This window comes from Leuciscus leuciscus (assembly GCF_965113295.1).
Source record: "Leuciscus leuciscus genome assembly, chromosome: 2".
In the NCBI taxonomy this organism is placed as follows: Eukaryota; Metazoa; Chordata; class Actinopteri; order Cypriniformes; family Leuciscidae; genus Leuciscus; species Leuciscus leuciscus.
In genome coordinates this window covers 2678201-2695473 of record NC_138726.1, presented here as the reverse complement: position 1 = coordinate 2695473, position 17273 = coordinate 2678201, and the positions used below count along the sequence as shown (strand labels likewise).

Genomic DNA, 17273 nt, shown 5'->3' with positions numbered 1-17273 from the left:
CTCTGTAGGTGTATTACTCTCTCTGGAGGAGGTTGCTGAAGGCCTTCTGGTGGATGGTGGTGGCTTACACAATGCTGGTGCTCATTTCTATATACACCTTTCAGTTTGAGGACTTCCCAGGATACTGGAGAAACTTCACTGGATTCACGGAACAGCAGTACGTCTCCTGATTACCTATTTACTATTTGCGTTTCAGATGATTAACTCTTTGTCCATGTTTTCTCTGATATACAGTAGGGCTGTCAAAATGGCTGAAAAGCTCAATTCGAATTTCTTTCTTAAATATTCGCACAATTCGAATTATATTTGAATTCTAAAGGATTTTTTCTTTTATTCTTTTTGTGTTTTACGGAGAGTCCAGTTGGTTTGAAATGGTGTGTGTGAGAAAATATTGATAAAAATTATAATTTTTAGGTACATTTCTTGTTAAAGAGGCTATATGTAGAATTCAGAAACCCTTGTTATTAGCGACACCGGTGGCCGTAAAGTGAACTGCAGCCAGCAACTTATTATACCTTTTCTTTGGAAGCGAATTCGTTACAATCTGTTTCCAAATAGGCAATAAAAAAAGTGAAAACACCTGACAATTCTTCCATACTGTATAACCCCTTTAATGCTGATTGCATGCATGTGCTGATTGCTTTAGGCTGGCTGATATGGGACTGGAGACGTTTAAGCTGTCGGAGCTCTTCAGCAGTATCTTAATCCCAGGCTTCTTCCTCTTGGCCTGTATTCTGCAGCTGCACTACTTCCACAAGCCCTTCATGAGGATCACAGATCTGGAGAATGTCACTCCCATCCACAGGCATGAGCATCACCTCTGAACAAATGCACACACATATACTACACTCGTTTATTTTACCACATTAAACGCATTTTAGTAAAGGCATTCATTATTTAGAGCTGTCAGAGTGAGCATATATGTGCTTTAATTAAATTTGTTTTTTAACACCATTCATTTTGAATGCTATTTGTATGCATTTGTTCAAATTTTCACAATAACTCTTTCATTATGTTCTGTGAGATTGGAAATCAGAAACCAGAAGCATAGAACATTGTTGTGCCATTTTTTCACTTTAGGTACATTTTTACCGAATTTAAATTTTTTATTTAATACAAACTTATTTCGATTTTTTTCAACTGTAGCTTCCAAATCCTTACATAATAACAATAATAATAATAAAAAATGTGAAATCAGTTAATCACAATATCCCTACTTGTTAAGACTAGGGCTCAGTTTAGGGAAAATTATGCATAATATGCAGTGAATATAAAAGTCCACACACCCCTGCTAAACAACTGTTTTTTTGTGATGTAAAAAAAATTAAACAAAGATTTTGCATATTTGATGTAAAATTAAAACCTATCCAATGCCACTGAAAACCTCAGTGATACATTTCAGAGAATAAAATGTGAATAAAAAATGTAAATGTAACCTTTGCCCCTCTAGCGGTTAAAACACAAATCTGCATGTGTTTTAGTTGTGCTTCGGCTCTGCGTGAATGAATATGATTATCCTACTGCGCATAAATCATTCACTGCTAGCCCGATTAGATATAACCAGCCTTACAGAGATATAGAAATAAATAACAGCACAGGTCTATAGCAACCATAATTAAATGATCTTCACAATTGATAATGCTTTACAGTTTATGTGTTCAATAACAAAAGCGTGGCTTTTACAGCATTTCAAATCAGTTCTCGTCATCTCCGAAAAGCCAAGCTTATGTTGATTCTTGTTTTATTACGAGCTCTGTTGCGTCTCTTTTTGCCAGCAGACTCTCCTCTGTTCGGCGTTGGTTATCTTTATTTACGTATATGAGGAGACTCGCACGGGCTAGTGACGAATGTACGCAATTTCCCGCCAAAACCCTCCTGACAGGTCTAAAATATAAACACTTATAATAGGCTTACATAGTGAATCAGAGTAAGACATAAACACGATGTATTGACAAAAGTACTGATGATGTGTTGACTCATTATTTAAATGTATTCATTTAAAAAAAAACAAAAAAAACAGTGTACCTTTAAAATGACTGCATAAGTGTGCACCCTCTTATAAACGGGTGTGTTGCTATAGTAAGTGTACATGTGAGGTGTAAAAAAGGACACTGTTATAGTATTCTTTTTAAATATATATGTGACCCTGGACCACAAAACCAGTCACATTGGAATTTTCATATTTTTTTATTGAGATTTATACATCTTCTGAAAGCTGAATAAATAAGCGTTTTATTGATGTATGGTAGTTTGTTAGGATAGGATAATATTTGGCCGAGATATGACTATTGAACAACTATTTGAAAATCTGAGGGTGCAAGAAAATCTCCTTTAAAGTTGTTCATTTATGTTGGCGATTGTGCTGCATTCACTCACACAAATAAATGTTTGATATATTTACGGTAGGAAATTGACGAAAAATCTATAATTTTGACCCATATATTGTATTGTTGGCTATTGCCACAAATATACCCGTGCGACTCGTGACTGGTGACGTGATCCAGGGTCACATTTTTAAATAAAAGCGTGACTTAGTTTTAAGTTTCAGACTTACTGAAGATATTTGTTTAAATCTGACACATTCCCAGAGGATGTGTTGCTCTCCGTGAGAAACATTTGAGACAAAATGTGATTTTTCTGACTATCACTGTTAATTTCCCCACAGGAAGAGAGGAATCGAGAATCCTGATTTGGTTCGATCCACAGAGGAAGTGAGGTGTGAGGAGGAAGATCAGGTCACGGATCAGGGGGATGATCCATCAGAGGTCGATGGTGAGAGTCAGAAACGCTGCGGATGAAAGCAGTTTTACACTTAACATTGATAAATACTAGAGATGCACCGATACTAAATTTCTCTGCTGATACCGATAGTGATTCTTCAGAACGATATCTTACGATACGGATAGTTTGATTTTCTTTGAAGGAAAAAATCTCTCCCAACTAATGCTGTAAACACTATACAGCGAACCTCTCATTTGGTACATTACTATAATATTAGAGGTTAAAATTAATAACAGATCTCAAATTATTATACTCAACTGTTATTTCTTTTCAGATATAATAATCACACTTAAATAAATAAGGTAGTACATAAGGTAGTTTTCATGAACACTTTTGTCTTATGACAAATTTATTCAAACATACATATATAGTGTTTTTTTTTTTTATTGGTAACTACCGAACTGAACATTGAATAACTTTCCTGAGATAAATGCGACGTTACATGACACGTTTTCATGGCTTAAACACTGATTGAGACATGATACATTTCAGTAAGTTGTACTGTATCTTTCAACACTCCTTCTGATGTTCATGCATGTTTTTTTCGTGCTATAACTTGTAGTAAAGTGGAAAAAAAGACTGAACTGAGGCGCTACAGGGATCCGTCACGTCACATAATGCCAATAAAGAGCGTCAAAATGCTATTTATTGTTTGAATTCCATCATAAAATGGACAGAATTTGAAAGCTGAGATTTGTTATCACAAATAACAAACCACAAAGCTCTTTGCAATTATTGGATGGGAGGCGCTACAAATAATGTTTGGTTTAGGGAAGAACTGCAGATCTGGCAACCCTGAGGTGATTCATAGGGTCAAATAAAGCCTGTTATTGTCACGTTAACCTTGACAGCCCTGAACTCAACTCAAGAGAGATTTTCTTCACACACAGTAAGAGTCTGACACGTTTTTCCACCCCCTTTTGATTGACAGGATATAATCGGTCCTGATCATCGGCTGTTTTTAAAGCCTCCCTGTAATCAATAATTTTACCCCTTTTGAAACTCATCTCTGATCACCAAAATGACACATTTTAATGTTTTTACCTTGAAAAAAATTTCTTCATGCCTTAAAATATCTTGAATGTAACTCGACACCCTCGCCTCATTTAGGATACATGGTTCTATGAATATGCAAATGAGCCCCGCCTCCACTCACTCACTCAGCTCAGAGATCCACTGGTTGACGATCACACGTTGATCTGATTGGTTACAAGGTAGTTTGTGACGTCAGAAACACCAGCGATTTCAAAGCGTGTGTTTGAGACTGTCTTTGGTTCACTGCAGTTTTAAGGAGGAAATACTCAGCAATGGTGTCGACTTATGAACTTACACATGGTTTGTCTTAAAGCATATTAAAACATCACATAGACACATAAACAATATTAAAAGCTGGATTTTCACCACAGGGGGACTTTAAAAACAATCAGTAATAATTGCTTTTATCGGCCGATACCGATTAGATACATCAGTGCATCTCTGTTCATTACTCATACGGTCACCAACATTCACCCCTAATTTTACTGTGCATTCTTGCTCCGTTCTCAGAGGCGATACCCAGCAAGTGGGGACTGGTGATGGACAGACTTATGGTGTTGTCTACGAAGTTCTCCGACACCTTGACCCACATCCAGAGCTTCATTTGGAGAGTATTGGAGCTGCACATCGTCAAAATTGTGGCTTTTTTTGTCGTCTGGGTCGCACTACTAGAGGTCTGCATGCTCTCATATCTAGACCATGTCATCATGTTGCTTTCATAACCTGCAGTTATTTACAGTCAAACCAACATTTACTCAGACACCTTCAACATTTCTCACATTATCACAGTTTATTCACTATAGTTTAGAAAATAGTAAAATATGACAAGAATCAGTTGATATTTGACTGGTTTTGTCCGTCCTTCTGTTAGACTGTCTCACACATGAATTATGTTGAATATCTGTCAGATGTTAAATTTAACTACACTATTAGATAATACCAGTTTAGCTCAACCAATCACCAAGCAATGCTTCATTTTGTTCAGTCAATTAAAGAAAAAACACTTCAGCAAAACATGATCAGGTCAAAGTGTCTGAGGAATATTTGCTCCCAAATTTGTATATGTCACTGGTAGTCACTGTATGAAGAATTTTTGGGTTTAATATGTCACAGTTTACTTTATTTTGCTCTCCTCACTTACATAAATGAACTATAGTGTCCTGCACACACTAGTGAAAAATATATAAAAAATGATATGATTAATTTTTGTTTTGACTGTATGTAGTCTCGCTGTGCACCAGAGAAACAGACGTCTGCTGGTTATGAGGTGATAATATGTCAGTGTTTCGCACTTGTTTTTACTCTCTGGTTTTGCCGCTTCATTCACAGCCGTCGGCGATGAACTTGGTGCTGGTGGTGCTGTGGAGTTTCGCCATTCCTTACGGCCGTTTCCGAGCCATGGCCTCCTGTATCTCCACCATCTGGGTTTGTGTCATCATCGTCTGCAAGATGCTGTACCAGCTCAGTGTGGTCAACCCAGCGGAGTACTCCAACAACTGCACCGTGGTGAGACACACACACACACACACTAATGCGTGATTGGTTAGAAGTGTTTAGAGAAGACCACCTTTTTGGTCTCTACTAGAATAGGTTTTCATGCTTGAATGTTCAAAAAACAAAAATTAAGGGCCTTATTTTAACGATCTATGGGCATGGTCTAAAGCGCACGGCGCTAGTGCACTTTTCAGGGTGTCCGAATCCACTTTTGCTAGTTTAACGACAGGGAAAATGGTCGGCGCTCCCGGCGCATGGTCTAAAAGGGTCGTCTCTATTCTCTTAGTGAGTAATGGGTGTGTTTTGGCCGTAACGTGAAATAAACCAATCAGAGTCTCATCTCCCATTCCCTTTAAAAGCCAGTTGCGCTCGAGCCATGACGGATTCGCTATTTACATGGAGGAATGGTGTGTGTGTGTGTGTGTGTGTGTGTGTGTGTGTGTGTGTGTGTGTGTGTGTGTGTGTGTGAGGTTAAAGCGGGGCCATCTATGGGACAAGCCGGAATCACCATATCTTTATGTACACAATAATAATCTTTTACATTGTAATCGTTTTATTTTTAATATTTGGCATGTTTGTGTGATGCTGTGTGTGTAAAAGCAGAGTGTGTGTGTAATAAGCAGTGTGTGTGTGTAAAAGCAGAGTGTGTGTGTGTAACAAGCAGTGTGTGTGTGTAATAAGCAGTGTGTGTGTGTAATAAGCAGTGTGTGTGTGTGTAATAAGGAGAGTGTGTGTAATAAGCAAAGTGTACGGGCTAGGGTGGTCCTTATCAAGATAAAAAAAAAAGTTGTGCAAAATGTTAGTGTCTTAACCTCTTAAACTGTTCCTTTTAACTTCAAAATTAGAAATATGCAAAAATGTTGACACAAAAATATATATTTAGAGGTAGCTCAATCATGTGGAAGATTGCCTATGTTAAGCTGTCCGGCGTTATTGTGATATGCAAGTAATATTAAAAGTTGCTGCAAATGAACTACATTTTATTGAAATCAGAGCAACACTGACATGACAACAATGACAACAATCTCAAAAAAAGCACAAAGTTTTCAACAATCCCTCATTTGTGATGCTCAGCAGCCGGTGTTGACTTTCTGCAGTCTGGATAGATCCGTCGGTGATCTTCCACCACATGAAGGAGAAACTGCTATTGTTCTTCAGAGTGTGTGAGATAGCCATGGTGTTCATGAGTCAGAGCCACTCCTCTCTCGGCGTGATCATTGACTACTTTCATTGCATGTATGGTTGCCTGTGCCTCCTGATAATCTGCTTGATTCGGCCAAAGTTCCGGGTCAATTTCAATGAAGGTAATGTCATTTTTTAAACCAAAAAATGTGCTCTAAACCCAAACAATAACCAAGGTGATCATCAATAGAAATATGTATTGATTCCACCAGGAAAGGTAAATCTGCTAAACCGGGTCATGGATGGATTAATTTGGATTTAGTTTCTACAATAAGTAAACTGAGATATGTATCTAAAATACATATTTAGGAATATAAGGTGCATTAGATATTTTTATGGAGATTTTTTTTTGGAATTTTACTAGCCAGGTACAATACCAATTCAAATGATCTGTTTTTATGAAAATCATCAAAATCTCAGAAAGTTTAAAGCTATTGAGCTACCAGTAATTATTATGTTACTGCCATAAAAATTGGCATGCTGTATTTTCTTATATAAAGGAACAATTTGAAGGGTTAAGAGCATGACAATTGGAGACTTTAAAAATAAGGACCACCCTAGTACGGGCGTTGTGGACCCTATAGGTGTGCATTACTCTTTAAATAAATAATAAATACTGCGCGATTGACTTTAGAGCAGGTTCAGTTGGTCAATGGCTCAGTCTATTTCAGTTCCTCAAAATAGCAACGCTCCAACAAACCGACTGTGTTTATGTGAATTCTGCACACGATGGGCATCATGACGTGATTATGTGTGTTTGAGCATCAAGCGCAATACGCCGTGAAAGAGAACTGAGTTTGTGAGAGGCGGCTTTCTGTGCGTTCACTTCAGACGTGTGTCGGTCAGCGCGAGTCACGCATTCAGATCTTTTTTCACGACTAACTCTTTTAACATTATGCATTTATTCAACTCATTCATGCATGTTATTTTAAAGTGTTAAGAACATTAAGTATTACATATTTACATACCGCAATATTAACAAAATAGCAAATTCTCGAGCGATAGATGCTTTAATTGCTTGTATGATCTGAACAAACCCTGTAACCAAGTATTACACTTTTTGCAATGGCGATAATAAAGATTACATTTTTTAGGTTTTTTGTGTATTTTTTTAGGTTTTGTGTGTGTGTGCAAGATTTTTTTTAGCGCAAAACAAAAACAATAATAAAACATTTTGATAATGTATCCTGTGCCATTTGTTTCACAAACACGTGTGTGTTCTCACATCATGTGGGTTATTGAGGAGAGGTGTTATTAGTTTTAAGACAAAAAATTTCAGAGCCAGACATATAATTTGTAGCTTGTAGATGATAAAAAGGCCATATGTATTTTATCTTGGGATCTGAATATCATACAGACTTTAAGTGTGGACACAAACTACCCAGAACACCCTATTATTATGACTTTGCACAAGCAAGCACTCACATTTTCTTCATAAAATCTTTTACACAGGCACTTTTAAACACATTCAGGCACCGAGTGTTCTCTTCCTCCCACACGTATACCGAGATTAACAACCGCAACACCGTCTCATAAACTTAACACTAATTAAACAAATGTCCTCAAGCGTGGATAAAGTTGATGTGTTTAGTCTTGCATTTTATGGATGTTTAAGGGGAAAGAAGTGGTTTGTTTCTCTCAGGTGATTTACAAATGCTCAGGCTGGCTTGTGTTTGACGCCATATAAACGGTCAAACTTTCCTCTTCAGAGTAATTCGTCTATTCTGCTGACAGGACTTTGCCTATTCTCGCATGTTTCTTTCCATTCAGTGATTGTGACGTGTCCTAAACAGATGCAAAATGATGACGTTATGTTGGTAAACATTTCACTTTTGGTGGGGACAGAAAAACTGGTGGACACATGTTTACTCTTTCTCTCGTTTCGTATCTGTAGCCAATGGCGAATGAGACCAGTCTAGAAACCGATGAAGTGCTGAACTCCACCCTGTACCGAGCGCCTGTCGACCCGGCCAACTGGTTCGGTGTTAGGAAACATGCGACTGCCCTTGGATACAGCAAGGTGAGATTCACTTCAGTCTTTTCTTTCCTAAAGTGCCGTATATCCGAGTGAAACGCTTCTGGAACAAGAACAAATGTGGGCGGGGCTTGATTTAGTCTGTGAGTGATTGATTGGATGGTTGTGGTTTGCTATTTGCTGATCTCATGTGATTGACAGGTTGCCCCGCCCTCATCATCACAGAAGAGAAGTTATTCTGATTCAATATTACCAGGAACGTGAATTTAAAACAGTAGTAATAATGAGCACGGATAAATCATGGATAAATACTGCAATATTCCATAAAGAATTGTCAATATTGATTTCATGGTGACTTATAGTGCCATATGTTTATCAAGTTATGTTCAACTCTAAAACATGCAATTTCAATCTCTAAATGTTATATTTAAAAGAAAAAAGGTCATGCAAATTCTTTGGTCAAAAAGTTGACCCTTAAGTCTCGACACTTCATTATTTGATCAAATGTGTGTTTTGTTTTTTACACAAAATTAGTTAAAAATAATAAAAATGCAAGGTCGAAAGACAACAACGTCACACACTACAGTTCGAGTATAGTACTATAAATAATACTTCCTGTATACTTTATAGCTGTATGCTAATATTCATTACTAAATATATCCTTTGAGTTACCAGTTTTAGTTTTAGTTAGTCTTTTGACTAAAAGGGCATTTAGTTTTGGTCATATTTTAGTTTTAGTCGACTAAAGGCCAGTCCACACCATCGGACGATAGCGTTCTGTTTATTTGAAGCGTGCCGTAGTTTTGTCGCCTGTCACTTTAATTCAGTGGCGGCTGCTGGTCTGTCAAACAGGGGAAGCTCATTTTCGGCCTACATCATAAAAATTGTCCATTGATTTATACGTAAATTCTGCCCTACGTTCCTTTTCAAGAAAATGCTCTGTGACCCTGTCGTGCCAACTAGGCGTCTTTTCCAGTGACGTGACCAGTGTCCTCTCAATGGCAATGAGTTAGGTATAATTGTATAAATGTAATAATATAATAAAGGCATAAATAATAATATAATAAAGTATAATAATACTACTACTAATAATATATTTTTGTAATTATTTTAATAATATTTTTTTTAATTATTAGCCTACTAATAATAATATAAAAAATATAATAAGTAATAATATAATAAATATATAAACGTTTAATTGTGTGAAATGCATTATGAAAATTGGCTAGCAATTTCGACAAGCAAACACAAAGAAATAGGTTTCAGCAGTTTGTCTTTCGACTACACTTGAAAAACTCCGTGATGGGACTGAGCTCGAACAGCTTCAGCATCAGCGACTGTTTATGGTATGAAATCGCTGTCAATCAAAAGGAGATGCAGCCTTTCGACAGACCCTCCAATAGAGAGCCTAAGTCCCTCCCCTTCCGGTGGACCACCATTGGACCTTATTTCGGAAAAATATTGTAATGGTAGTCAATGGCGAGAGACAACAAATATTTTGATCTCGTTTGAACTGTGCCCTGAATTACACATATGATGTTTGTCAATTTAAAAGATACATTTTAAAGTCAAGAAAGTCGCAGTTTGATGTAAAACTGTTGAGGTATAAGACTGTGAAAATACATAATTACAAAGACTACAAAACCAAAAGGCGCACATGTGACGTCTGTCATTTTTTCTATAGTCTTACGTTATAAGACTTAAGTTATAATCGTAACGTTACGCCGTCATGCCTGAGTGTTTTATACCAGACTGCACACATACGGACATAGTGCGAGACGAGAGATGGAGTTCATTGAGCGATTTTCACATAAAACTAAATGTTACTCTTCTGTTTTATGACAAACTGCGACTTTCTTGACTTTCATAATTATCTTTTAAATTGACAAACATCATATGTCCTTCGGATGAGACGTAAAACCGAGGTCCTGACTCTCTGTGGTCATTAAAAATCCCATGGCATTTCTGGTAATGAGTAGGGGTGTAACCCCGGTGTCCTGGCCACATTTCCACCCATTGGCCCTTACCAATCATGGCCTCCTAATAATCCCCTTACATTGAATTGGCTCTATCACTCTCTCTCCTCTCTCCACCTATAGCTGGTGTGTGGTGAGTGCACTGGCGCCGTTGTACTGTGGCTGCCGTCGCATCATCCCAGTGGATGCTGCACACTGGTGGTGGTTGAGGAGAGATCCCCTGATATGATTGTAAAGCGCTTTGGGTGTACAGTAGTACATATGAAAGCGCTATATAAATGCCTCATTCTATTCTATTCTATTCTTTTCTATTCTATTCTATTCTATTCTATTCTATTCTATTCTATATGTGTAATTCAGGGCACAGTTCAGATGGAATAAAAAGATAAGTTGTCTCTCGCCATTGACTACCATACATATTTTTTCCGAAATAAGGTCCCATGAGCCGGAAGCGGAGGGGAGGGACTTAGGCTCTCTATCATCACGCAGAAGCCCGAGTCCAGGCCACTCCTCATTCACTCCAGAGACGCTGAGCGTCCGCGGGCGGGACATAATCCCAGCATTTATCCAATCACCGTCTAGTTTCGAAGCACTGAAAAAAACTGTTCAAAGAAGTCCCACTGAAGTCACTGACGCTGGGCTTCAACAGGGAAATGTGACGCTACGGGAATGTATGAGAAGGAGATCGAGTCAGCTGACCTGCTGTATGTAGCTGATTCTGAATGAACTCGTCTTTGAGATGAACGTGTTCTAACGCATTTTATGTCAATCAAATGTTAACACTGTACATATTTGACCATTGATTTTTTGACATTATAGGGGAAGCCGAGCTTCCCTTGCAGTCTTAAAGAAATCCCCACTGCTTTAAATGCTCGAGTTCTTAAAGCAGGATGGATTCTGATTGGCTGTCGATGTTTTATCAGCTGTAAAACATCGTTCTGAATGTATTTCCAAAGACATCGTTTCTCTGTGCGTTATCATTATAGTTGAGACTCTGCTATTCTAACGATTTTTATCGCTAGTTATCGTCATTGGTGTGAACGGCCCTTAAATCTACAATAGATGTAGTCGACTAAAATCTAACAGTGAAAAAGAATAAGAAATATGAGTAAAATAACCTAAATACAACAAAGAAATAAACATTGCTTTAAGTTTGTGAGGCGTGTCTAACAGAAGTATTCAGGTAATCGAATGTAAAATAGTCCTTATTAAAGCTCCTGAAGTTTCTCAGTCAAGAGCAGTGAGGGGTTTTCTCTTCGTCTTTTGTTGTTCAGATTAACATTATTGACTCGAACAGCTGCAGGTTTAGGCTACTGTCACTTTACACTTCACAATTTGCACTGTGAGTTACGTTATACAAGTTCCTTGTAAAGTTTTATACCATTTACAGAAGTATTGCCTCATATTGGTCATATTGTGTATGTGACGCACGATATTGAAGAAAAATGCGATATGCGATAACTCATTAAATAATGCGACTTTCGATATGTGATACGATATTGCTTAAAGTAAATAATTCTTCATATTTAAAAGCCGATAACCGATATATTGGCCGATAAAACTATAGTATCTAGATTTTTTTACAAGTAAAATCAGACAATTAAATTTTTAATGCACATTACAAAATATACAATTATTTAATTTTTTTAAAACTTTTGACCAGTAGTGTAAAGTAATAGCACACCTTTTCTATCCAAGCCATATTATTTGAAGTATCATTCTTGTGCGTATCACAAACATGCAAAATGAGTTATACAGTGCAGTTTTAATATTTTTTTATTCTGCAATTCTCACTTACCGCTAGGGCTGCACGATATTGAAGAAAAATGCGATAACTCATTAAATAATACGATATTCGATATGCAATACGATAATGCTTAAAGTATGTAAGATAAATTTGATATATCTTTCAAATATATTTAAAATGATATAACCTAAACCTACATGTGTGTTTGACATTCTTTCTGTGACGAGAAAACCTCCCTCCAGCTTCTGCCAGTGAACATCAGTGTTTTACTGTAGCGTAAGAAGTGTTACTTTAACATCAGTGTAAACCTCGGGGTTCAGGGGTTCAGGTTATCCTACATTAGGGTTATTTAACAACACAAACTGAATAATAATCAAATGTAATAATAAAACACTGCTTAGTTTTCACTGTATGAATTAAATATATCCTGATTCTTATTAAAACTACAAAAGTGATTCAGCCGAGAGTGAGTGATTTTCTCTTCGTCTTTTGTTCATGACTCCAGTTATTGCAAGCCGTTGGGATACGCATATCACGATATATACATTTGCGATATTTTGTCGATATATTGTGTATCCCTGATAATTAGTTTTCCATCATACACGGTCACACCAGCTCTGTGTTGTGTGTGGTTAGGATCATCTGCTGGTCCTGATGCTGCTGGTGTTCGAGGCGACTGTGTACCGGCACCAGATTCATCACTACAGACGACAGCAGCGCTCGCCTCCCACAATCCCCGTCATCTTTCCTCAGGCCACCCGTGACACGCTGGACCAGAGTCTCCTGCACTGCATCAAATACCTGCTCAACTACAGCTTCTACAAGTTTGGCCTTGAAGTACGAGTTCCTCTTAGACTAAACGCCTTGTGTTACACGTTACGTGGAGTTACTGTAGTAATAACTATACATCATGCTTAATTACATGCAACTAACTCTAATCCTAAACTTATATTATGTTAATTAATATCACTCAGTACTCAAATGTATAATTACACTGCCACAAGGACACCTTAAAATAAAGGGTTACACTTTATTTTAGTGTCCTTGTAACAAGTTACATGGAGTTACTGTAATAATAACTATAAGTTGTGCATAATTACATGCAACTAACTCTAATCCTAACCTTATTATATGTTAATTAATATCAATCAGTACTTACATGTATAATTACACTGCAACAAGGACACGATAAAATATATGGTTATACTTTATTTTACAGTGTCATTGTTACACGTTACATGGAGTTACTGTAGTAATGACTATAAATTATGCATAATTACATGCAACTAACTCTAATCATAACCTTATAGTATGTTAATTAATATCAATCAGTATTCAAATGTATAATTACACTGTAACAAGGACACCTTAAAATAAAGGGTTACGTTTTATTTTATAGTGTCCTTGTTACACATGTTACATGGAGTTACTGTAGTAATATCTATAAATTATGCATAATTACAAAATCAAAACACTCCATCACAGCAATGGCAAATTGGTTGGGAATCTAGCAGGATCTTTGCATGTTTCCGAATAGATTTTCTCAAACCATTTCTCAATATCAGTTGCTATCAATGCACAATTAATTAAATCTGATGATAATCTGCTTCTCTAGATCTGCTTCCTCATGACTGTGAATGTCATTGGCCAGCGAATGAACTTCCTGGTCATTATCCACGGCTGCTGGTTGGTGGCCATCGTGGTGCGGCGGCGCAGAGCAGCCATCGCCAAGATCTGGTCAAAGTACTGCCTGTTCCTGGTCGTCTTCATGATATACCAGTACGTTCTGTGTGTGGGCATCCCTCCTGCGCTCTGCATAGGTGAGGCTTGTCTGGATCAATATATCAATATCACCACATCACTTTTGACAGCTATCCTTTTTCTCTAACTTAAAAGCAATATACGGGTTGTTTTATATTGGTTTAGAAAAAGATTGATGAAATGGAACAGAACAGAAATCTTGAGATGTGTGTTTAAAAGATGAACTGTTTTTAGAGTCACAGACACAGATAATAAAAAGAATGAAAAAAGAATAAGTAAATGGGAAATAACAATATACAGTACAAAAATATTTACAAATACACAACATCAAAAATAGACGGTATGTACAAATGCAAGGAAATATAAATAAGAAGTATGGTGTGTTAAATAAATAATCTCAACCTGTTTTAAAGTGATTAAAACCCCTCTAATAACAAATAAATAACAAATTACACAACTACTGAAAGCATATTCAACCTTACCCGGATACACTGTACTAGAGCTGCACGATTCTGGATAAATTGAAAATGTATATTTTTTTTTGTTTAAGATTGGGATCATGATTCTCCCATGATTCTGGATAGACAATTAAACAAAATAACATATAATTTACTAGAGGTTCTGACAAAATATTAAATATTAATATTAAAAATATTTAATTAATTAGAATGCTTTTATTTAATTTTATTCTATTCAGGTCGAGTGAATGATTCAAAGACTCGCTCATAAATACATAACTCGTTTCATTACTGGATGAGTCTGTGTTTTTGAAAGAATCTCTTGAATGAATAATTAAATGACAAATACATATTTTAACAGTCACTTGTCGCCACTTACTGGTGTAACGGTGTAATTTGTCGAGTTTCTTTCAAAAGGTGATTTACTCTATTTTGATCGCTACTGTAGACATCAGTGTTTATAGCTGAATTATATTCTTTTATCCCAGTACTTCTGTGATAAATAATTAAACTGTGGTTGAAAAGACTAATTGTAAAGCTGTTTCATATCTATCAGTGATGCGCGGGTTGATCCGAAATGAGCGGGTGCCTGCGGTCACCCGCGGTTACCCGCGGTTACGAGTCATCCAAAAATATTTTTAATGATATTCGGGTCGCGGTCGGTCGGGTCGTTTGAAATAAAGATGCCAATTAAACCTTTGTAATTTATATAGTAGTATAGAGAGCATAAGCGGAGTGGAGCGGTGAGAATCTTCGCTCATCGCTCACGGAACTGTCCACCCCTCCGCTCCCCCGCTCATCAGGCCGCTCCGCTCATTATCGCTCGATCAGCGCTCAACGCAGTTTGATCCGCGCTCCACTCAAATCGCCCCCCGCTCGCTCCAAAAAGGGGAAAAAAAATCTACATGTAGCCTATATCACTGTAGCTTAGACCACAGCCTTACCTCCTAAAGAACTAATGAGCAACAACAACATTTTTCAAATAGAAATGTTTTATTTCAAATGACAAATTAGGCCTATGTAAGAAGGAATATAGCCTACACAAAGTCCTGTAAAATTAAACGAATAAATGGGCCTAATAATATGAATAACAATTATATAAACAAAAATATAGCCTACATAAAAATTTTACTATTAGGCCAGAATTTTGATAAGTTAACTTTTGTGCAACGCGCACGATTAAAATTTAAATGGGCTTATATCCATTGTACACACAAACTGCTGTAAAATAAAACGAATAAATGGGCCTAATAATATAAATATGAATAACAATTATATAAACAAAAATATAGCCTACATAAAAAATTTACTATTAGGCCAGAATTTTGATAAGTTAACTTTTGTGCAACGCGCACGATTAAAATTTAAATGGGCTTATATCCATTGTACACACAAACTGCTGTAAAATAAAACGAATAAATGGGCCTAATAATATAAATAAAATTTATATAAACAAAAATATAAAATAAATATACATAAACGTTTTAAAAGTAGGCCTAGGCTAAATTAACTATTAGGACAACATTCTTATAACTGAACTTGTGCGCAGCGCGCAGGATTAAAATTTAAATGGGCTTGTATCAATTGTTTGCATTTTACGCTGTATTTAATTTAGGCTACACTTTAAGTTACCGTATTCAATTTGCTAACCTTTTGCTTTCTTCCCAGCGTGTTCACATATCACACTGCATGTTTTCGAGAGATGTGTCTTTTTAGATTCCAAAATTAATCTTTAGGCCTACTGACTGAAACGATGTCGTTTTCTTCTACCACATAATAGTTAGTTTTACACGTGTATGACTTCTTATTTTCCTTTTTGAAGTAGCCTACTTTTTGAACTCCATTATTGAGCCGAGTTTTGACTGAAAATAGAATCCATCTTGCAGTCATCAACAATAGACTGAGTCAGGCTTGACTGAGCATGCTTCAGAATCTTGGTGTGCGCGGAGCGAAATTGGAGCGGGAAATAGGGCGACGCTCCATCCTTTTAAAAATGCCGCTCTGCGTTCTGTCCAAGATCCGCCCGCTTGCTCCCGCTCCACTCCGCTCACATGCAATTTTCTATGAAATACATAGGCCTACACTTTATTGGCTGAATAACTGGCGCGAAGATGACGCACGAGCTCAGTCTGCAGGTAGAGATGGAGGCGGCAAGAGAAAAGGTGAAGACTGGGGAGTGGAAGCTCCGCAAATACACAAACAGAAAGAGCAAAGTTGCCGAAATAATGAAAGATAATGACCAAAGTGCTGGCTTTTTCATGTGTATTTCTTGCTATGCATTTACTAGCCTACTTTTAAAAAATCTGGGTCAGGAAGCGGGTCGGGTACAATATTTTCTTTCTTTTTTTTTGCGGTCCGAGTTGCGGGCGGGTTAGTTGAAAACGTCGGTCGGGTCCGGGTTGTTTATATATTGACCCGCGCATCACTGATATCTATACATGACAAATACTCTCTTTGGGTCAGCGCCAGCGCCAACGCAGATCTGAATGTTTCCTGTGATCGTACTTGTCAAAGGTTTAATAGACTGAGCTGAATCACTGTCATTTAGGAATAAGATCACGTGGCTGTTTGAATCAAGATCGTGATCTTTTAATGATTAAGCTTCTGTTGCAGGCTCAGAGATTAGGGAGTGACTACTGTAGTATTTTAAAGAGTGCTATACAAAATAAATTTGACTTGACTTAAAGGGGTGGTTGATTATGATTTGACTTTTCTAACTTTAGTGAGTGTGTAATGTTGCTGTTTGATCATAAACAACATCTGCAAAGTTACGACGCTCAAAGTTCAAAGCAAAGGGAGATATTTGCTTTTACAGAAATCACTTTTTAAGAACTACAACAAACGGCTGGTAGAGACTACACCAC

At 37.1% G+C, this 17273-nt stretch overlaps 1 protein-coding gene across 1 annotated transcript in view; it reads left to right on the top strand.

Moving 5' to 3' along the window:
• The window catches only part of piezo1 (piezo type mechanosensitive ion channel component 1 (Er blood group)), a 139274-nt gene that overhangs the window by 85526 nt on the left and 36475 nt on the right, over positions 1–17273 (top strand). The window contains exons 15-22 of the mRNA XM_082160880.1: positions 9–157; positions 647–805; positions 2666–2772; positions 4327–4490; positions 5146–5322; positions 8387–8512; positions 12827–13027; positions 13806–14010. Of these exons, the coding sequence (XP_082017006.1) occupies positions 9–157; positions 647–805; positions 2666–2772; positions 4327–4490; positions 5146–5322; positions 8387–8512; positions 12827–13027; positions 13806–14010 (1288 nt within the window). The remainder of the gene's footprint in view (positions 1–8; positions 158–646; positions 806–2665; positions 2773–4326; positions 4491–5145; positions 5323–8386; positions 8513–12826; positions 13028–13805; positions 14011–17273) is intronic.